This window comes from Zeus faber, assembly GCF_960531495.2.
Source record: "Zeus faber genome assembly, chromosome: 8".
NCBI lineage: Eukaryota > Metazoa > Chordata > Actinopteri > Zeiformes > Zeidae > Zeus > Zeus faber.
The window spans coordinates 2,757,087-2,779,922 of NC_137195.1; the positions used below are offsets into that span (position 1 = coordinate 2,757,087).

Below are 22,836 nucleotides of genomic sequence, written 5' to 3' on the forward strand. Positions count from 1 at the left end.
CAGCGCCGCTTTAACCCCGCCCCTCTCTCCGTGACGCCACCGCACGGCGCACTCCGATTGGCTGATTCCTCCGTGGCCTGGCAACCAGGGGAAGCGTCCCGACGCAGCCAGCTCGGCCGGGCGACAGCGACCTGACCCCGGGGCGGATCGCCCAGCAGTCCGCCGTCATGTCGTCGCGCACGCTGCCGCTGCTCTTCATCAATCTCGGCGGAGAGATGTTGTACATTCTGGACCAGCGGCTCCGAGCTCAGAACATTCCCGCCGACAAAGCCAAGAAAGGTAGTTAGCTTAGCATGTAGCTTAGCATCCAAGGCTAACCTGTTACACTGTGGTGTTAGCCGGGTGGGCTCGCTCCGTGGCCAATTCATTTCATATACATTTACATTTGTATTATATGTAATACAATAAATATCATATTTTATTCATTTATATATTATATGTATTCTGTAAGTCTCTAAGTCTTATCTCATCTGTACACTTATTGAATTAGCATGTTATTGCAGTGGCCTGGTTTATGCAATCCAGGGAGAGGCGCAGTGCATTGTGGGATGCTTTGCTCAATCTTCAGCTCAAATTCAGCTTCAAAGTTGTTGTTTTTTGTCACATGCAAACTAAACCCCGGAAATATCCTAAAAATAACTCTTGGTTTTGGTAAAGTCGGATGTGGGAGATTTGTTCACAAGTGAGATAAAATAAATGAAGATAAGACTTTCTTCATCCCCAGAGGGAAATCCAAACGTCACAATGGAAAAAAAACTAAATTGATATATATACCTCAACAACTTCCTCTACAAGGAGCATCAAATCATACAATGCTTATTATCTACAATGCAATATGAGCAATGTCCAGAAAGTGTGAGTTTAAAACACTTATTAGAAGTGTTTCCTTTATTTGATGAACACAGATCTCCCTGAATGAAACCACCGTTCCACATGGTAAACGTATCGATGAGTAATTCGGAAGGTCACACGTCATTCAAGCCGATTGTTGGTTTCAGTTTTGTAACGTGAGACAGAGCTGTGGTTCGTCTTCATCACACGTGTTTCTCTCCCTTTTGATTCATGAAGCCTCCACCGAGTCGGACTGGATAGAGACAGGCAGGAGGAGAGGTATTCCGAACCAGCGTGGCTTGTTATCGTGCGATTGCGAATCCGTAGTTCTCTCGGCTGCTTCAGGCTTGGCAGGAAACCAGGTTCCTGCCGAATGTGGCGACCGCATGATGATCAGATAAAGACCTTTATCTTTGATCCACATCTGCTGCTCTGATCGTTGCTCAAACCCTGCTTTTTAGCGCTGACGCTGCTGCTCAGCATTTTACTGAATCCTTTGAAAATAAATTGGGTTTTTCACCTTCAAATAATGAGTTTTCCCCCCACCAAATGAATTGGTTGTTTTATTTTGTGAGTAAAATGCATTGTGTAAGGCATAATGGTGCAGCTCGATGCTCATTATCGCAAAATAACCCTGGACAGGGTGATTAGGTCTTGTCATTCTGAAGGGGGTTATTTGGGAGTAATAACCGTCTGGCTGCACATTATACCTCTTATTACACGGCTACTTGCTAAATAAAAGAACACATTGAGATGGAATATGGATTCAAAATAGTCTTATAACTAGTAAGCCTAGCGTGGCGGCATGCTCAACGACAGCAAAGCTTTTGCTTTTTTAGCTTCCCTTGAGAAAAATAGTCACAACAATGTAGCCAACTATTAACCGACAAAAGAAAACTTCTAAATGTATTTACTGTTAATAATGTTAAAGGGGATCATTATGCTCATATTAAACAAATTGATATAGGTCTCTAAGGTCCCCAAAACATGTGTTTGGAGCTTTTTTCTGAGAATACCACTCAGATAATGCATTCTAGACATTCTGACATGCCTCAAACCCATCCTGTTCCAGAACGCTCTGTTTCAGTGGGTCCTGTTTCCTGTTTATCCTCCTGAGGCCCCTAGTTCTGTGAGCCAATGGGGTTGGCTGACTTCCTACCTTGGTTCCATTGTATTTTGTCCGCAACTTTCACTGATTTCATTTTATCAGTTCGCCAAAATCTGTTTCTGAACAAATTTGAGGTGAGAAATAATCACCCCAGTTGCTAAATCTTCACCCATATTACATCTACAAGGCCTCATTTAAAAGTTTGTTCTGGCTTTCGTTGCTTTGTGGTGGACCCCATACCAGGACATCGCACGCAGGGATTTTTTGTGTTGTATAAATGTCGGGCGAGAGCTGGGGAAGATGATCGACCTACAGGACAGACCACTGTTATGACCACCCATGACAGAAAAGTGACTACGGAACAGCTAAGCGATTTATCCCGGGTCTGCAGATGTGGGAAGATCTGTAAAAATGAGAGGGGTCTAAAAATACATCAGTCAAGGATCAAGTGCTTGCCACCCTGAACGTAATACACAATGCACAGGGCAACCTGGTGAGACAGAGGAGAGGCCAGGGCAGGAGGCAAACCACAGCCCCTGGAATCTCCATGCACATGACAAAGAGGGGAACAGGAAAAGCATTGCTGATGTATTAGCGGACACAAGGCACTCAGGACACTAGACAACCTGGACAGAACACTGGCATGAGAGATGTCCGGAAAGAACGAGTGAACTGGCCATCTGCACGAGCAAGGAAGGAGTGGGAGATGTTTGATAACAATGTGGACCAGGTGCTGGAAACAGCATTGGCAGGAGAAGGGGGAAAGAAGCTCAAGGCCATGGCGTAGATCATCTGGAGTATAGGTGCTGATCGCTTTGGAAATGAAGAGCAGAGAGCAAGAACAAACACCCAGCCCAAGGAAAACAGACGCTTGAAGACCATAGAAATCCTTAGGGGGGATCTGCAGAGGCTGAGGAGGGCATTTCATGAAGCATCGAGGAGAGACCAGCACTGACATAGATCAGAGACAACCTGAGGGAGCGCATCAAGACCTTGCGAAGAGCTGAATGTCACTGCAGGAACAGGAAGCAACGGATGAAGGAAAGGACAGGCTTCATCAAGAACCCATTCAAATACCTGTCAAGACTTCTGGGTGACAAAAGATCAGGGGAGCTGAAAGCAACAAAGGAGGAGTTGGAAGAGCACCTCCGTCAGGTCCACCGTGATCCCAGAAGAGAGGACAGCTTGGAAGAGATAGAGAAGGTCATAAAACCAGCAGAACCAACTATCCCTTTCAGAGTTGAGGAACCAAGCTGGCAGGAAGTGAACACCTTTCTCAAGAAGGCCAGAGCAAAATCTGCCCCAGGGCCAAAAAGCACCCCCTACAAGGTGTATAAGTACTGTGAAAGGTTCAGGAAACGGCTCTTGAAGTAACTGAGAGTGGCATGGAGGAAGGGCCTCCTTGCTGACGACTGGTTTGTTGTGGAGGAATGCGTCATTCCTAAGGAAGAAAACTCGATAGGGATCAAGCAATTTTGTTCTATCTCACTTCTCAACATTGAAGGCAAGATCTTCCTTGGGATACTGGCGAAGAGGGGTACATGGACACGTCAGTCCAGAAGGGTGGAGTTACAGGGGTGCCGAGCTGTCTTGAGCATACCAGCGTGATCACCAAGATCACTGAAGACGCAAAGAGCAACCGTGGTGACCTGGCAGTCCTGTGGCTGGATCTAACAAATGCCTACGGGACGATACCCCACAAGCTAGTGGAACTGATGCTGAAGACCTACCATGTCCCAGAGCGATTCCAGAAGCACTTGCAGTACTACCTCGACAAGTTTTAAAATGCGTTTCGCCTGCGGAGACTTTACCACTGACTGGCAGAGACTGAAAGTGGGCATTGTCACTGGCTGCATGATTTTAGTGATCCTGTTTTCCGCAACGTTGAACCTTCTTGTCAAGTCAGCAGAGAAGTTGCGCCCGGGTGCGGTGCTGGCGACCGGCATCCAACAGGTACAAGAGTTCATGGATGACCTCATCATCACGGCGAAATCATTACCTGAAGGTAGATGGATCTTGGAGGCCTTGGTCGCGCTCACTGAGTGGGCAAGGATGACATTCAAATCCGAACCGGTTCCGCTTCAAGATCAAAGATAGCATCATCCCAACGATCCAAGAGAAACCAGTGAAAAGCTTGGGGAAGTGGTACAGAGCAGACCTCAAAGATAGGCAGAGTGTGAGTGAGATGCTTATCCAAACAGACACCTGGATGACATCACTGGAAAAGAGCGGCCTACCTGGCAAGTATAAAGCCTGGGGTTACCAGCATGGGGTCCTCCCTAGACTTCTCTGGCCTCTGCTAGTCAATGAGGTACCTGAATCCACCATCGATGGGCTGGAAAGGAAGATAAACACCTATCTGAGGAGATGGCTGGGCGTCCCTAGAAGCTTTTGCCCCATTGGACTGTACAGCACAGCCGGCAAGCCGCAGCAGCCTGTGACATCAGTGGTCGAGGAGTATAAGGTGACAAAGACACGTCAGGCCATGATGCTGCGAGACAGCAAAGACGAGAGAGTACGGCAGGCAGGCATTGTGGTCAGGACAGGCCACAAGTGGTCAGCTAGCAGAGCACTGATGGAGGCAGAGGGTCGACTGCACCAGGCAGATATCGTGGGGACAGTAGCCCAGGGCAGGCTGGGACTGGGTTGCTCCACCAGAATGAGCTGGAACAATGCTGACTCAAAGAAGTGCCGCAGCTTGGTGCAGGAGGAGGTCCGCAAGACAGAGGAGGAGATTCGGCATGTCAAGGCTGTAGCCATGAAGAAACAGGGCAGCTGGACAAAGTGGGAGGGCATGCGAGAGAGGGCCCTGACCTGGCAGTACATCTGGAGCATGGAAGGACACCGAATAAAGTTCCTGATGTGTTCTGTTTATGATGTCCTGCCTATTCTATCAAACCTCCACACATGGGGATTAGCGGAGAACCCCAAGTGCATGCTATGTGGAAAATCAGCTAACCTGGAGCACGTCCTCTCATCATGTCAGTCAAGCTTGGCAGATGGGAAATTCAGGTGGCGACATGACAAGATCCTGGCTCAGTTGGCGGTTGGCATGGAGCAGGCAAGGAAGAAGACAACGCAATTTTCTACCGGGCCTAACTTAATCCTCTTCGTCAGGTCAGGAGAAAGCGCTGCAAAAGGGCAAAGGCATGCTGGCTTAAGCAAGGAGGGAGATGACCTGACCTGAAGAAGCAGCTAAAATCCCCAGAGGCGATAGCCCACACAAGCCTCAGACTAGACATTGTCGTCTGGTCTAGAGATATCAAACAGATGATGCTCATAGAGCTAACAGTACCGTGGGAAGAGAGGATGGAGGAGGGGCACATGGGCGCAAGCTCAAGAAATACCAAGCCCTTATCCTCAAGAGCCAGCAAAACGGATGGAAGGCCTGGAATCTGCCTGTGGAGGTCGGCTGCAGGGGCTTTGCCGGATAGTCACTCTAGGGAACCCTTGGACTGCTGGGGATGGAAGGTCTGTCCAGGAAGCGGCTAGTAGCAACGTCACCAAACAGGCGGAAACGGCATCCCGATGGATTTGGATACAGTGGGAGGTGCGATGGCGGAGGCAACCTCGGGAAGAATTAACGACGGCAGAGGCGGGTGGTGGTCAGCAGGGGTTGATCCAGGATGCTGGATCTGTTGTTGAGCCCTCCCGAGGTGTCATGGGCTTAAAATGATGAAACACCAGTGAAGGGGGGTGCCCATCTGATGACCTGCTGTAGCCACCAATCTCTTGCTCAGGTATGCGGCGAAGTCCAGACCTGGCTCAGGGAGGAAACAATGCTGGAGGACCCCCCTACTAGGCATTGTCCCGCTAGTGCCTTAAAAGAGGGAAGAATGAGAGGAGAGAGCGATGCCACTGGCCCACAGATGGGGCAGGGCAGGGTACCTGTAAAGGTGGGCCAGGTGCGATGACCCATATCATATTTTGCATATTCGGAAAATAAAACAAGATAAAACACACTAATTTTATTGGTTTTGTTTGGAGAAATGCGCAGTGGATCTACCGCATACTTATTATTTATTTTAGAAGGAAACCTTTTTTAAATACTTGCCATCATCTGCAGTTCCTTTAGCGACAGTTGGTATTAACTCCTCTTCCATTTAAAAGATTTGTGCTGGTCTGTGAAAACTACAGATTAGTGCCCAGCGGTTCTTGTTATTCTACAGCCGTGGGTGGAGTTACTCTGATGGAGAGCGGTTCTAATTCTACTGAAGCCCTTTGTGATGTAGGTAGGGGCTGAGGTGTCTTATTTCACAGTTGTATGTTAGAAGGTCCATCAGAGACCTTAATGCATGCGAACAAGCACTGAGAAGTTGAGTTTTTCATAATACTTTAAACTTTACATTCATCCGTCTTATATTGTAGTTTCTATGTAGCATCACAAGAAGGCGCCACTGGAAGTGTCAACATGTAGCCGGAAGTATTCAGAAATAACTGACTGCTGCCATTGAAAAATCGGAAGAGTATTCAACAGGGCTGGGTAATAATTAGTTATATCTGTGTCATATTACGTAAATATTTACACAAGAGCAAAAGAGATGTTGATCATTTTATAGAATCAGTCCAAATGAAATAACTAACATAGCTACGACCTTTTGCCTTTTTTTCCCCGGAGACAAACTGTCCAACACACAGACTTAAAAAGGAATCATGTGCTTATAAAAACACAATAAGAGCAAACTAATGATGCAGGCTCAAACTGAAGGTGAACGTCAGGATCTACTGTACTGGGGCTGCTGTAGGAAGCTTCTCACCAAGCGTAGAACGCTCAGCATCACATTTAGGACTGCTATGTTTCCTCTGTTAACCCTTTGTTTCCACCTCCTGTCGGCGCTCGTACTGTGTTGCCGTAGTGATGAACGACATCGTCACCACCATGTTCAACAAGAAGTTCCTGGAGGAGCTGTTCAAGCCGCAGGAGCTCTACTCCAAGAAGGCCCTGCGCACCGTGTTTGACCGCCTGGCGCACGCCTCCATCATGAGGCTCAACCAGGCCAGCATGGACAAGGCACGTATCATATGTCTTTTGTCCAAATTTCTGGGGAATTTTAAACGATTGAGAGGAATAAACGAATTGAATTGGGTGTGTCTGGGTGCAGTTGGGTTGAAACAAATACCTACCTGAATTTTTATGTTCCGATGTTCAATGTCAATAGAACGCTCTTCTGCAATAGGTAGACATGTAGCAATATGCTATTATGAGCTTATACTATGAGACATGAAAGTGGTATGAAATATACAGACAAATTGTCACTTGCAGCTAAAAGACAATTAATTGTCAACTAAAATTTCATGATCATGACAGCCCTACCGACAAGGTCCAAATTGTTATTGTTCATTCTCCTGAACTGGACTTGACTTGTGTCACTCCTCGCAGCTCTATGACCTGATGACCATGGCCTTCAAGTACCAGGTGCTGCTCTGCCCCCGACCTAGAGACATCCTGCTGGTGTCCTTCAACCATATGGACGCCATCAAGGACTTTGTGAAGGACACGCCGAGCATCCTCAGCCAGGTGGACGAGACTTACAGGCAGATGATAGAGGTATGAGATCGACAGGCAGCTGATGTATGAGATCTACAGGTAGCTCATAGAGGTTCGAGACCTACAGGATAGCGGTACGACACCTACAGGATAGAGGTACGACACCTACAGGATAGAAGTATGAGACCTACAGAGCTCATAGAGGTACGAGACCTACAGGCAGCTGATCGAGGTATGAGGTATGTTTGAGACATACATGCTGATAGGATAGAGGTGCTAGACCTACAGGATAGAAGTATGAGACCTACAGAGCTCATAGAGGTACGAGACCTACAAGCAGCTAGAGGGACTTACAGGCAGCTCATAAGAGTTATGAGACCTACAGGCAGCTGATAGGTGCAATGACCTCGAGGCAGCTGATAGAGGTAGGAGGACCTTGTTTAATAACTAATTATTAGTTAACAAGGAATTTTCAAAAATGGTGCTGGCTGCATTTTATTTCTTATATATTTATTTCACACAATTTTAACTGTCTTTTGAATCTGTGGGGTACTTTATAATCTTACTTTTGATAAGTGCTATAAAAATAAAGTTATTATTATTGAGGGAAAACTTTGGTCATTTTTAGCCTCAACCTTATTTTTCCATCACTGAGAGTCGAGTGAGTAGCGTCAGAATCTGTGAAATTGAGAGAATTGAGAGAATCTCAGGTTGACTCCCAACGATTGAAGAATAAGGTTGAGGTTAAAAAAGACCAGAGTTTCCTCAAAGAGGAAATTGTGAAATGCTCTTTGGTTAAGGTGGAACCGTCATACACGCACATCCTGCCATGTCCTGGTGAACGTTGTAAACCTAGACTTACGTTATCGTTTGCATTTTACAATCAGAATGTTGTTTTCATTCTTTCCTAACTTCCTGTTCAGATCTACACTCCCCTGTCCAGCGGAGAGTTCCAGCTGATCAGACAGACTCTGCTCGTCTTCTTCCAGGACATGCACATCAGGGTGGGCACCACGCTGAGCAGCATTCAGCCAGAATACAGGGAGCTGACTTTCCTCAATTAGATAGATATGATGGATGGATGGAGAGATGGATGGATTGAGAGATGGATGAATGCATACTTTATTCATCCTCAGAGGACAATTTCAGTAGTCCCAACAGCTCACATCAAAACAGTACCAAAATAATAATAAAGCAATAAAATAAAAATATTACAAAAGAAAAAGACAGTATCTGGAAAAATGCAAAATATATGACAATGTACTTAACGTAATGATAAACAACAGATAAAACATAAAAATAACAAAAAACAATTAAAAAGAAAATGAAACCAATGAAAAAGACCTACACAAATAAAAGGTAATGTCCAAATATAAAATGAAAAGGGAATTGAATTTAAAGTGTAAACCTCAAAGATTTACGTTTCGTTGTTTTTGGCTGCATCCTTGGTGCGAAGCGGGTATTGCAGGTGTGTTTTTGGACCTTATTTCCCAGAGATCCAAACAGTATCACCTGTGTGATGTCAGTCAGTTGGTACTTAGCACCAGGGCCATGCCTCCATGGCACATGAGGTCTCTAGTACACATGAAAACCATGCGTTGTGGGAAAGGCCCTTACAGACACCCGGTTCTTAATACTCTCACCAGGGGGCCATTGGCTCAATCACTTTTGTGTTACCTCGTTCGGCGATAATGACTTAACATTTATTTAAATGAAAATTTAGAGATTGGCACTTTAAGATAGAAATGGAGATGTACAATGAAGCTGACATTAGATATAATACACCTTTTAGCGTTAAAGATGGTAACACTTGACATGACGCCGTCACAACCAAACCAAAATCACAATTTAATGACATATTCTTCCAAATCTGAAGTTGAGGCTGCTATGAGTTATGTATTTATTATTTCAACAAATCTATTCAACACATTTATGTCATCTTGATAAACCATTGAGGAAGAATCATTTACAATGATGTTGAGTTGTAACAGAAATAAAAATACAATTTAATGCAAATATCTGCCTTTAACACAGAGTAAATATATAAAAATAAGAAAATTCTTTTAAAAGCAACTATATGCCTTTAAGACAGAATAACTGTTATATAATAAACTGCCTAATAGTCATAATTAATAATTGTGTCTGCCTCCAGGTGTCCATCTTCCTGAAAGACAAAGTTCAGAACTCCAACGGACGCTTTGTCCTCCCAACCTCTGGACCCATTCCCCACGGGACCCAGAGCCCCGGCCTCATCAGGTACACACATACACACATGCACACACACACACACACACACACACACACACACACACACACATTCACATACTCGTGAGATTGTTGATTTTTCTCCCTCCCTCAGTCTCTTCCCCTCTCTCTCTCTCTCTCTCTCTGGAATGGAACATAACACAAAAAAATACTGATGCATGCCTCATAAATGAGCAGTTCTTCCCGAACAAATCTATATGACTCAGGAGGTTGGAGCGTCCTGAGTTGGGCAAATGGAACAAATCAGCAGAAAAGAGACAAACCTTTCATAAGTCAGCCGACGTTCACCCGAGTACATTTAAATCAAATCACAATACATTTTATATGTGAGTAATAGTAAATCAGAGTAAAGTGATCCCATTTTACAACAATTAATAATAATGATAATAATAATAATAATGATGATAAAGCTGTTATTCTCGTGTGTCCAGGATGTTCAGCTGCTGTGGGGAGGAGCAGGCCCGGCTGCAGTTCCAGACCGGAGGCAGCTACAGCGCTGCACTCCGGGAGGGATCCTTCGAGATGTTTGGAGACCGTGTCGTCAAGCTCGGAACCAACATGTGAGACTATTGACAACATGTGAGAATGATGATATTAGGGATGGGACGACACAGCTTTTTGATTTCTGATCTGGTACCGATACCACAACCGTAGAGCAGGAGTTCCACTTAAAAAGACGCGAGAACTACGTGAGAACATCCCAGAACACCGTCAGCAGAATGCTCAAAAAGAACTCGCAAGTGAAAGACGCACCAACATGACAGCATGGAGTCTCTTTGCATTACATAAAGATGGAAAAAAAATAATAAAAAATTGTGAAATCAAACTTAAAAAATGTTTCACACAATTTAATTTATTGACAGTAAAACAGGCTTCAAATGTTGTGGCTCCGGGAAAAAAACAAGCTTGTTGACCCAGAAAAGGAGGAGGACTGAATGACCCTGAAGGTGAGGTTGAAGTCCGTCCCCTGCCATGACGGCATTTGGACCGATCGCGACAAGCGGAGCTCTCACAGCGAGAAAAGACAAAAGCCATAGTTCACCTCGGGGGCTTGCACTGAGAACCCGTCAGACCCAGATCACTGCGTCGTGTTGTCCTTATCTTGTTCTGAACCCGTCTTTTTGGTCAAAAACGTTGACTTATTTTTATGTGTACCTCCACTTAGTACCTCCGCTTTAAGTGTTGAGCACCGATTCCTAATCCAATTTTTTTGTCTCAAACAACAACAACTAAGCTGTTGCTGCTTTGCTTATGATGGCAACCTGTGGCAGATCCACAGGCCACTCGAGAGGGGCGTTTTCAGGGCCCTCAAGAACAGACACAGACAACGGGGTTGCAGACATACCAGTTTATTGTAGTGAGTAGGCTAGGTGGAACAAGCCTGGAGCAGATGTACAACATGTCATGACAAGGGCTCCACTCCTGTGTGCGTGAGGATGGGTTTTTACCCGCTGCTCGTTGATTAGTCTAACGAGCAACAGGCATACAGCCACACTGGTCCTGGGCCCAATTACTTAGACCCAGGACAGGTGTGGCTGCTCAAACCCCACCATCCCCACACCACGCCACCTAAAAAATAATCAATCATACGAAGCCCACAATAAGACTGGTACAATAATGCTGCTTCCTTTTATTAAGCGACTCTTTAAATTAAACTGGAACAGTTGAAAGCAGCTTTCAAACATTCAAATATCACATAAAGTGAAACTTTGCAAAACTAATTTCAATGCATTAAGAAAATAACAATCTGCGACAAAGTGCTTTATCATTTTTGTCGCATTTATTTATTAATGCAGGCGTGTTTGGTTTGTTTCGTCAAAATCGTGGGAAATCTCAGTCGGCGAGAAGTCAATATGCGACTTTGACCTCAAACGCATGGTCCCACTGGTCCAGTATATCCATCAATGTGCCATATTTCATCAAAACCCAACCAGATAAAATGTTCTGATCCATCTTCCAGGTACAGTGTGAGTCGTCCAGTGGAGACCCACATGTCAGGAGCCTCCAAGAACTCCGCTCAGCACATCAAGGTGAGGAGGAGGGCCTCACTGTGGACAAACCTCTGGTCTGAGGGCCTCTCACGGCCCTCCGCTCACCATCACATGCACTGCTGTGGCGTTCATACCCTTTTATTAAACAAAATGAACCTTGGACATAACCAAGAGACAAAAAACTGCCTTTTTTTCCTTCAATCTCCTTATTAAAATGACCCATTCAGAAAAGATGGAACAAAGAAGAAGTGTTGTCAGTTTAACATGCCGTTGAACATCAAGGGGAAAACAAAATGTCCGGCATTATTATTATTATTATTATTATTATTATTATTATTAGGGGTCCAGCCGATAGGTGCTGGAGCCCTATTGTTATTGTTCAAGTGAAAATTATTGGAATTTTGAAGCCTCAAACTATCTGGAAGACCAACTTCGGCATAACACACAAACACGGTTTTCGTCTAGTTTGAACGGTGCTGTCTCAAACACCTCGTGGTTGAAGTTTCATCCAAATCGATCCACATGAGCAGAAATGAGCGAAAAACCGGCCAAATTAAGATCGATATTACGGAGTTGAGAAAATGCATTTGATGACGAAGTATGTCCAACCCTTGCTAAAACTATCTGAAACACCTGCTTTTTTATAATCTACGATCACGGTTGAGGTGTCGTTTAAACCGGTATGTTACAAGGATCTCGTGGTTTAAATTTCATCTAAATCGATCCACATATGGTGCAGATATTAGTGAATAACCAAACAACTTTCACCCAAAATATACAGTTGGTCTTTAACTGGTTAACTGACACATCGCACGTCTGGTTCTAAAATTAAGGAGATGATATTTACAGTAAGACGCTTTATGATGTCATCATATTATTTACTATAAATGTACAGATTCTGATTGAGAATGTCCAATTGTCGTGTAGTGTAGTGGTTTGGCGTTACCGAACAATTGATTTACGTGTATATATATATATATAGCTTCTTTCCTGGTAGATGTCAGTAGATCTGTTCGATTGATATTTTAATCTGTGGTCCACATTACTTGGCTGGATTAATGAAAAATGCAATAAAAAGTCATCCTTAATTTGTCACCACGTCCACTGAAATGTGCGACTGAGTGATGCGTTCAAGATCCAGTGAGGCGTCGGAAAAATAGAAGCTGTGCAATAGTAATTACGCACAGAAATACCACAAAGAATTTCATGGAAACATAACTAATTGAAAATTTGATCCCAAATAAAAAACTCAACAAATAAATGACATGTCCGACACGGCAGCAAGCGGCCACCCGTCACTGAGAGGGCAGCTCTTTTCCCCAGACAACACGGTGAGTTCTAACAATGAGAAGTTCTGCTTTACAGCAAACATGGACGGCTGTTTTAAAGACAGGAGGATTGCGTTGTGTAGACCTCATAGTGGTTGCTCCACGAGATGAGCAACCAGGATGCGACAGACCGGGTGGAGCCCATGCTGTGTTTAATTAAACTCGGAAAATCGTGCTGCGGTTCAGAGAACCTGGGAAACTGTAAAACGCACCCAACACGAGGAAGCTGGACCCCCTGTATTGCTGCCTGCAGCTATATTTATTATTATTTTATTTTTTATGAAATACCGAATAGTGCTAATAGTAATCTGTTAAAAATAGACACATTATAATGACAAATATTTTGTTCTATTTTATTTATTTAGTTCTATTCCTTTTTCACTCAGTAATTATTGCGTAGATAAAGCATTAAGCATTGTGATTTTTTTTTTTCTTTAAATCGCGGATAAGATTTGTCAACATATTATTAACAAGATGGGGCCGCATTCAAATGTCTCACACCGCTGGTTTGAGGCCCCTGCTGTATGTAATCGGCCCCCAAACAGGGAAAGGGTCATGTTTACTTTTAATATTTTAATTATTTAAGAACAAGTACTGCTATACTTTTTATACAGTAGAAGAAGCTGCATTTCAGTGGTATCCTCTCCCTCCTCAGGGTTTCTCTTCTTCCTCTCCTCCATCCCTCTCTTCATCACTCCTTCCTCCACCCATTGTGCTGCAGGTGAACACCACCCCCAACCCTTTGGCCAAGGAGGAGCTGAACCTGCTGGCCCGCCTGATGGGTGGCCTGGAGCGGCAGGGGCCCGGCGGAGGCCCAGGCGGAGGCCCCGACAGCGGCTTCAGGGTTAACCTGTTCGCCACCGACGAGGAGGAAGAGTAATTCCTAGTTTTTTTGTTTTTTCTATTTTTCTAAAAACCCAGAATCCGCATCTGACAGCCCCCACACTCCCCCTAGTGACCATCGGATGAACTGCGTGTGGTTTGGCATCAGGAAATACACTCCTCACAAAAAGTTCGGGATATTTGGCTTCTGGGTTGGAGTAGTGTATGTCAAATATGAAAATGTCTCCATAGAAATGAATGGACTCCCGGTTTGTTCTGGTCATTTGCCGGTGTCGATGCGAAGCAGGCCTAAGACCTGTTGCAGCTCTTGATGATTCAGTTTGTCCCATTTAATAATTTTTTAAATGTACCTGATTCTATGCTTTTTTTTTTTTCTTTTCAATTATCCCAGGGAGGCGTTAATATCAAGACCAGACGAGCTTTCATATGGAGTCATAAACATCCAAGCAACAAAGGTAAAGGTCATCAGTTGGTCATCACACTTTTACTTTTGCTATTTCTTTTTAACCATTTATAAACCAATTCAGTTGCACTTTGCTTTTGAATCACTTTTGTAAGGCATACGCTAAAAACTTCATTGGTACAAATGTAAAAATGAAAAGTCAATGTAGAGCTTTAAAATGCTCTGAAGGCATCATGACAACATGCAGTAACGTTGAGAGCTGGGCAGCACAACCTGGCGCAGTGGCGCTCCCTCAGGTCAGAAGACGCAAGACTTCCCCTTATCCATATCCACATCTGGTTGGTTTCTGTACAAACCTGTTACTTCCACCAGCCCAACATGGCTCTGATAACCATCTGCACCTTTGGAAGCATTTTGTGATCTGGAAACTGAGTCACTACCTGTCACATTAGTTCGTGCACGGCTTCAATTTGACTCAGATGGCTACGACAACCTCCAATGTGCAACTGAAAGTAGGCTGTGTGGAATCCTTGATTCTGATTGGGCAATCAGTGCTCAGTTATTAGTTATAAAACTAGACATATTAGTGAAACTAGACATATTAGTTATAAAACCAGAAATACTAGTTATAAAACTAGACATATTAGTTATAAAACTAGACAAATTTGTTATAAAACTAGACGTACTAGATATAAAACTAGACATGCTAGTTATACAATTAGACATACCAGTTATACAACTAGAAATAGACTAGACATGCTAGTTATAAAACTAGACATGCTAGTTATAAAACTAGACATGCTAGTTATAAAACTAGACATACTAGTTATAAAACTAGACATGCTAGTTATAAAACTAGACATGCTAGTTATAAAACTAGACATGCTAGTTATACAACTAGACATGCTAGTTATAAAACTAGACATACTAGTTATAAAACTAGACATGCTAGTTATAAAACTAGACATGCTAGTTATAAAACTAGACATGCTAGTTATAAAACTAGACATACTAGTTATAAAACTAGACATGCTAGTTATAAAACTAGACATGCTAGTTATAAAACTAGACATGCTAGTTATACAACTAGACATGCTAGTTATAAAACTAGACATACTAGTTATAAAACTAGACATGCTAGTTATAAAACTAGACATGCTAGTTATACAACTAGACATACTAGTTATAAAACTAGACATGCTACAACTCACTGTATTCTTGGACTTAATAAGCAGCTGTGTAGTCAGCAGGCGAACAGGTCGCCACAGGGTCATTGTCGCTAAATAACCTTCAGAGTGAGACCTGCTCACCTGGGCAGGGGGAGGGTTGGACCGTCTGGCTGTACCTTGTCCCTTAGATATCACCCAGAAGTGATGTCTCCAGGGCTGCAGATCACTCTGCTCCCTTAACACGACGTTCCCCGTTGTTCTCCATTGATGTGTTCCTCGTCCGGGTGTTGCTCGTTTAGGTGTTCCTTGTTTAGGTGTTCCTTGTTTAGGTGTTGCTCGTTCAGGTGTTGCTTGTTCAGCTGTTCCTTGTTCAGGTGTTGCTCGTTAAGGTGTTCCTTGTTCAGGTGTTGCTCGTTAAGGTGTTCCTTGTTCAGGTGTTGCTCGTTAAGGTGTTCCTTGTTTAGGTGTTGCTCGTTAAGGTGTTCCTTGTTCAGGTGTTGCTCGTTCAGGTGTTGCTCGTTCAGGTGTTCCTTGTTTAGGTGTTGCTCGTTCAGGTGTTCCTTGTTTAGGTGTTGCTCGTTAAGGTGTTGCTTGTTCAGCTGTTCCTTGTTCAGGTGTTGCTCGTTAAGGTGTTCCTTGTTCAGGTGTTGCTCGTTAAGGTGTTCCTTGTTTAGGTGTTGCTCGTTAAGGTGTTCCTTGTTTAGGTGTTGCTCGTTCAGGTGTTGCTTGTTCAGCTGTTCCTTGTTCAGGTGTTGCTCGTTAAGGTGTTCCTTGTTCAGGTGTTGCTCGTTAAGGTGTTCCTTGTTTAGGTGTTGCTCGTTCAGGTGTTCCTTGTTTAGGTGTTGCTCGTTAAGGTGTTCCTTGTTTAGGTGTTGCTCGTTAAGGTGTTCCTTGTTTAGGTGTTGCTCGTTCAGGTGTTGCTCGTTAAGGTGTTCCTTGTTTAGGTGTTGCTCGTTAAGGTGTTCCTCGTCCGGGTGTTGCTCGTTAAGGTGTTCCTTGTTCAGGTGTTGCTCGTTAAGGTGTTCCTTGTTTAGGTGTTGCTCGTTCAGGTGTTGCTTGTTCAGCTGTTCCTTGTTCAGGTGTTGCTCGTTAAGGTGTTCCTTGTTCAGGTGTTGCTCGTTAAGGTGTTCCTTGTTCAGGTGTTGCTCGTTAAGGTGTTCCTTGTTTAGGTGTTGCTCGTTCAGGTGTTGCTTGTTCAGCTGTTCCTTGTTCAGGTGTTGCTCGTTAAGGTGTTCCTTGTTCAGGTGTTGCTCGTTAAGGTGTTCCTTGTTTAGGTGTTGCTCGTTCAGGTGTTCCTTGTTTAGGTGTTGCTCGTTAAGGTGTTCCTTGTTTAGGTGTTGCTCGTTCAGGTGTTGCTCGTTAAGGTGTTCCTTGTTTAGGTGTTCCTTGTTCAGGTGTTGCTCGTTAAGGTGTTCCTTGTTCAGGTGTTGCTCGTTCAGGTGTTGCTTGTTCAGCTGTTCCTTGTTCAGGTGTTGGTCGTTCAGGTGTTCCTTGTTCAGGTGTTGCTCGTTCAGGTGTTGCTTGTTCAGCTGTTCCTTGTTCAGGTGTTGGTCGTTCAGGTGTTGCTCGTTCAGGTGTTCCTTGTTTAGGTGTTGCTCGTTCAGGTGTTGCTTGTTCAGCTGTTCCTTGTTCAGGTGTTGGTCGTTCAGGTGTTGCTCGTTAAGGTGTTCCTTGTTTAGGTGTTGCTCGTTAAGGTGTTCCTCGTCCGGGTGTTGCTCGTTAAGGTGTTCCTTGTTTAGGTGTTGCTCGTTAAGGTGTTCCTTGTTTAGGTGTTGCTCGTTAAGGTGTTCCTTGTTTAGGTGTTGCTCGTTCAGGTGTTCCTTGTTTAGGTGTTGCTCGTTAAGGTGTTCCTTGTTCAGGTGTTGCTCGTTAAGGTGTTCCTTGTTCAGGTGTTGCTCGTTAAGGTGTTCCTTGTTTAGGTGTTGCTCGTTCAGGTGTTGCTTGTTCAGCTGTTCCTTGTTCAGGTGTTGCTCGTTAAGGTGTTCCTTGTTCAGGTGTTGCTCGTTAAGGTGTTCCTTGTTTAGGTGTTGCTCGTTCAGGTGTTCCTTGTTTAGGTGTTGCTCGTTAAGGTGTTCCTTGTTTAGGTGTTGCTCGTTCAGGTGTTGCTCGTTAAGGTGTTCCTTGTTTAGGTGTTCCTTGTTCAGGTGTTGCTCGTTAAGGTGTTCCTTGTTCAGGTGTTGCTCGTTCAGGTGTTGCTTGTTCAGCTGTTCCTTGTTCAGGTGTTGGTCGTTCAGGTGTTCCTTGTTCAGGTGTTGCTCGTTCAGGTGTTGCTTGTTCAGCTGTTCCTTGTTCAGGTGTTGGTCGTTCAGGTGTTGCTCGTTCAGGTGTTCCTTGTTTAGGTGTTGCTCGTTCAGGTGTTGCTTGTTCAGCTGTTCCTTGTTCAGGTGTTGGTCGTTCAGGTGTTGCTCGTTAAGGTGTTCCTTGTTTAGGTGTTGCTCGTTAAGGTGTTCCTCGTCCGGGTGTTGCTCGTTAAGGTGTTCCTTGTTTAGGTGTTGCTCGTTAAGGTGTTCCTTGTTTAGGTGTTGCTCGTTAAGGTGTTCCTTGTTTAGGTGTTGCTCGTTCAGGTGTTCCTTGTTTAGGTGTTGCTCGTTCAGGTGTTCCTTGTTTAGGTGTTGCTCGTTAAGGTGTTCCTTGTTTAGGTGTTGCTCGTTCAGGTGTTCCTTGTTTAGGTGTTGCTCGTTAAGGTGTTCCTTGTTTAGGTGTTGCTCGTTAAGGTGTTCCTTGTTTAGGTGTTGCTCGTTAAGGTGTTCCTTGTTTAGGTGTTGCTCGTTCAGGTGTTCCTTGTTTAGGTGTTGCTCGTTAAGGTGTTCCTTGTTTAGGTGTTGCTCGTTCAGGTGTTCCTTGTTTAGGTGTTGCTCGTTAAGGTGTTCCTTGTTTAGGTGTTGCTCGTTAAGGTGTTCCTTGTTTAGGTGTTGCTCGTTAAGGTGTTCCTTGTTTAGGTGTTGCTCGTTCAGGTGTTCCTTGTTTAGGTGTTGCTCGTTAAGGTGTTCCTTGTTTAGGTGTTGCTCGTTCAGGTGTTGCTCGTTCAGGTGTTGCTCGTTCAGGTGTTGCTTGTTCAGGTGTTGCTCGTTAAGGTGTTCCTTGTTTAGGTGTTGCTCGTTAAGGTGTTCCTTGTTTAGGTGTTGCTCGTTCAGGTGTTGCTTGTTCAGCTGTTCCTTGTTCAGGTGTTGCTCGTTAAGGTGTTCCTTGTTCAGGTGTTGCTCGTTAAGGTGTTCCTTGTTTAGGTGTTGCTCGTTCAGGTGTTCCTTGTTTAGGTGTTGCTCGTTAAGGTGTTCCTTGTTTAGGTGTTGCTCGTTAAGGTGTTCCTTGTTTAGGTGTTGCTCGTTCAGGTGTTGCTCGTTAAGGTGTTCCTTGTTTAGGTGTTGCTCGTTAAGGTGTTCCTCGTCCGGGTGTTGCTCGTTAAGGTGTTCCTTGTTCAGGTGTTGCTCGTTAAGGTGTTCCTTGTTTAGGTGTTGCTCGTTCAGGTGTTGCTTGTTCAGCTGTTCCTTGTTCAGGTGTTGCTCGTTAAGGTGTTCCTTGTTCAGGTGTTGCTCGTTAAGGTGTTCCTTGTTCAGGTGTTGCTCGTTAAGGTGTTCCTTGTTTAGGTGTTGCTCGTTCAGGTGTTGCTTGTTCAGCTGTTCCTTGTTCAGGTGTTGCTCGTTAAGGTGTTCCTTGTTCAGGTGTTGCTCGTTAAGGTGTTCCTTGTTTAGGTGTTGCTCGTTCAGGTGTTCCTTGTTTAGGTGTTGCTCGTTAAGGTGTTCCTTGTTTAGGTGTTGCTCGTTCAGGTGTTGCTCGTTAAGGTGTTCCTTGTTTAGGTGTTCCTTGTTCAGGTGTTGCTCGTTAAGGTGTTCCTTGTTCAGGTGTTGCTCGTTCAGGTGTTGCTTGTTCAGCTGTTCCTTGTTCAGGTGTTGGTCGTTCAGGTGTTGCTCGTTAAGGTGTTCCTTGTTTAGGTGTTGCTCGTTAAGGTGTTCCTCGTCCGGGTGTTGCTCGTTAAGGTGTTCCTTGTTTAGGTGTTGCTCGTTAAGGTGTTCCTTGTTTAGGTGTTGCTCGTTAAGGTGTTCCTTGTTTAGGTGTTGCTCGTTCAGGTGTTCCTTGTTTAGGTGTTGCTCGTTCAGGTGTTCCTTGTTTAGGTGTTGCTCGTTAAGGTGTTCCTTGTTTAGGTGTTGCTCGTTCAGGTGTTCCTTGTTTAGGTGTTGCTCGTTAAGGTGTTCCTTGTTTAGGTGTTGCTCGTTAAGGTGTTCCTTGTTTAGGTGTTGCTCGTTAAGGTGTTCCTTGTTTAGGTGTTGCTCGTTCAGGTGTTCCTTGTTTAGGTGTTGCTCGTTAAGGTGTTCCTTGTTTAGGTGTTGCTCGTTCAGGTGTTCCTTGTTTAGGTGTTGCTCGTTAAGGTGTTCCTTGTTTAGGTGTTGCTCGTTAAGGTGTTCCTTGTTTAGGTGTTGCTCGTTAAGGTGTTCCTTGTTTAGGTGTTGCTCGTTCAGGTGTTCCTTGTTTAGGTGTTGCTCGTTAAGGTGTTCCTTGTTTAGGTGTTGCTCGTTCAGGTGTTCCTTGTTTAGGTGTTGCTCGTTAAGGTGTTCCTTGTTTAGGTGTTGCTCGTTCAGGTGTTGCTCGTTCAGGTGTTGCTCGTTCAGGTGTTGCTTGTTCAGGTGTTGCTCGTTAAGGTGTTCCTTGTTTAGGTGTTGCTCGTTAAGGTGTTCCTTGTTCAGGTGTTGCTCGTAGGTGTTCCCTGTTGATGTGTTCCATGTTAAGATGCGCTGCTATAATTGGTGGATTAACGTTGCGTTCCAGGACCAGGAGGCCAACGCTGTGCTCGCCAAGATCATGGGGGAGTTCACGGAGGCTGCCGAGCTGCCGCTGCCGCCGCCCAGCGCCAGCAACAAGGGAGAAGACCTCCTGGCCCTGATGGATGGCCTGTGAGGCGGTCCAGGTCTGGGTGGTCCAGGTCTGGGTGGTCCAGGTCTGGATGGTCTGGGTGGATTAGACACAGTGTGTGCTGGTGAACCTTCCTGCGGGGACACATCGGAGCTGGAAGACGGCCCCGCCCGCCGGGCGACAACGAGTCCGAGCCGGACACCTCATGCGGGAGGGGGTCGGAGGGAGAAGATCCGAGGAGTCAGGGGATACGATCTCAGCAGGTTTTGGGTTGAAACTAGACTTTGAGACGATCCGGACGTAGGGGTGTGAGTGGTGTGTTGTGTGTTAGAAAAACATCGCCCTTATCAATGTGATCTTTCCAAGTTACTCTAAGATAAGATAATACAGAACAAACAGTGCAAGTCAAGAAAGAGAAAAGTAAAAACTATAACATGTATCCACAGAGTAAACCTGAAGTAGCATTTTACTAACTAGTGGCAGTGATCCTAGTGTGGACAACTGGACAGTTGGCAAATTGAACCTAGAAAACATTGAGGATTTCATTAAAAGAAAAAATTAGTTTGCTCAAAATTCTTGAATTTCCCTTACGGGGGATCAATACAGAACTGTAAGATCTGATGGAAGTGGTGAGGGTGTGGTGAACGTGCAGACTCCACCGTACCTTCTTTAATCGGAGGAAGGGGCTCTGGCTGGAGGATCTCAAGAGCACTTCCTGTTGTGAATCCTCTGAAATTTAATTTGAGAGAATCATCCCGTCATCTCGCCACAGAAACAAAGAAAAGTGGTTTGAAACTGTCAGGCTGTCCCCGTTGTCTGAAATGTAAATATAATTATAGAATACTTATTTAATGACTGTATGGATGAATATGTATTTGGGTTGTAGCATTGTTTGTTGGATGAAGATCGTCCCATTTTTGTAAAACATTGAATAAATGTAATTGAACCCTCATTGATCCATCTTCTTTATGCAATATTATTATATGTATTATATAAGTAAAGAAGGGCATCGTACCATGCTTACTCATACTTTACTTTTGCAAAAACAGGAGGCCATAATCAGACCGTGTTCTCTGTCTGATTATCCATTGTGATACTGAATATATTTATGAGTCTTATACGCTTACATCAGGACACTGGATGGGGCAAGCACTTTTAGTACATGAAATACATTTGAGAGCAAATACTTTTACTGTATTAGAAATGTCAATGTTGTACCTTTACTTTCACTCAAGTTGTTTTGTGGGTATTTGTATACTATTTGTATACTGAAGGAAAAGGCCGGAGTACTTCCAGACTGTTTGCCGGTGACGTCAGTGTTCTACATGGTGTTGTTGTTGTTTAGGAGACTCGCCGCGAGGGGGCGCCATGGGGCTTACATTGTGGAAGCGCACTGAGAAGGAATCACTTTCTACAGCCCGTTGGTTATAGTTCATTCTTATTAATGACATGCATGCATTTATTAGTATGTATTCATCATTATTGTATGTTTTTATTGTTTATCTATTATACTATATAATTTATTATAAATTACAAATATCAGCTCAGGACTTGAATAGTTTATTAGTGTTTAATTTGTTATTTTCTGTGAATTAAAGGCCCCCTGAAAATATCACCTCTATCAACGAGGAACCATGTTTTGCATTACGCTTAATATCTATTTATAGTTGGGTTTGAAAGGAAATGAGAGAAACTAAATCGATGTCTTCCGGCATCAGACCCTCGTCTGGACCCATTGCCACGGCAACAGTCTGGTCCAGGACATGAGAGTCAGTCTGCTCACACACACTGGGTTTCATGCAGAACATCAAGTAAAATGTAAAGGAGATAAAAACTAAAGACATATGATGCACACGAAGTGGGATCCCTTACAAAACATGACGAGTGCAATGGATAAGCAGCTTGCAATGTGCAAATAGTAATGATAAGCAAATAAAATACTTGCTCTTAAATGCACTCAAAGTATTAAAAGTAAGAGTACTTGTCAGTCCTAAAGTGCAGAACCTGATTCAAATATATAAGAATAATAGTATATACCTTTTATTCATATATATGTACTCGCGCACACACAAACACACGCACACATTTTGATAAGTATTCAGTGAATTACTATTTCGCCAGGAGCATTTACATGTACTAGGAATTGCTTCTGCTCAGGGTTGGTGCACTTCAATACATTAAGTATTAAGTATTAAGTAAGCATTAAAAACAACAACAAAAGCTACCAGTCCGGATAATAATAAAAAAAGGGTAAGAATAAAAAATAAGATTAAAATATCAGATATATTAAAAAAAAAGCTAAAATACAGAGCAGAAATAGTGAGATATTTAAGATGTACAAATATAAAAATGCGATACTCTGAACAGGATCAATTATTGTTTCGGTAAAATTAAAATGATAAATTACAATATGAATTATGACTTTTACGTATAATCCTATAAGTAAATAGGATTATAAGTCTTATAATTACTTATGTATTATTACTATGAAATGTAACAAGACTGTTACTATTGCTTATTGTTGCAATTTCGTCGTTGTTTGGTGACGTCATACATTTTATTATG

At 43.8% G+C, this 22,836-nt stretch overlaps 1 protein-coding gene across 1 annotated transcript; it reads left to right on the plus strand.

Moving 5' to 3' along the window:
* The first annotated feature begins 152 nt into the window (after window positions 1-152).
* On the plus strand, window positions 153-21,212 carry oscp1b (organic solute carrier partner 1b). Its single transcript, XM_080005362.1, has 10 exons — window positions 153-279; window positions 6,796-6,950; window positions 7,320-7,487; window positions 8,351-8,431; window positions 9,580-9,683; window positions 10,124-10,252; window positions 11,653-11,722; window positions 13,733-13,887; window positions 14,246-14,309; window positions 20,188-21,212. The coding sequence occupies exons 1-10, from the start codon at window positions 168-170 to the stop codon at window positions 20,314-20,316; spliced, it is 1,167 nt and encodes a 388-aa protein (XP_079861488.1). The 5' UTR covers window positions 153-167; the 3' UTR covers window positions 20,317-21,212.
* Window positions 21,213-22,836: the final 1,624 nt, after the last annotated feature.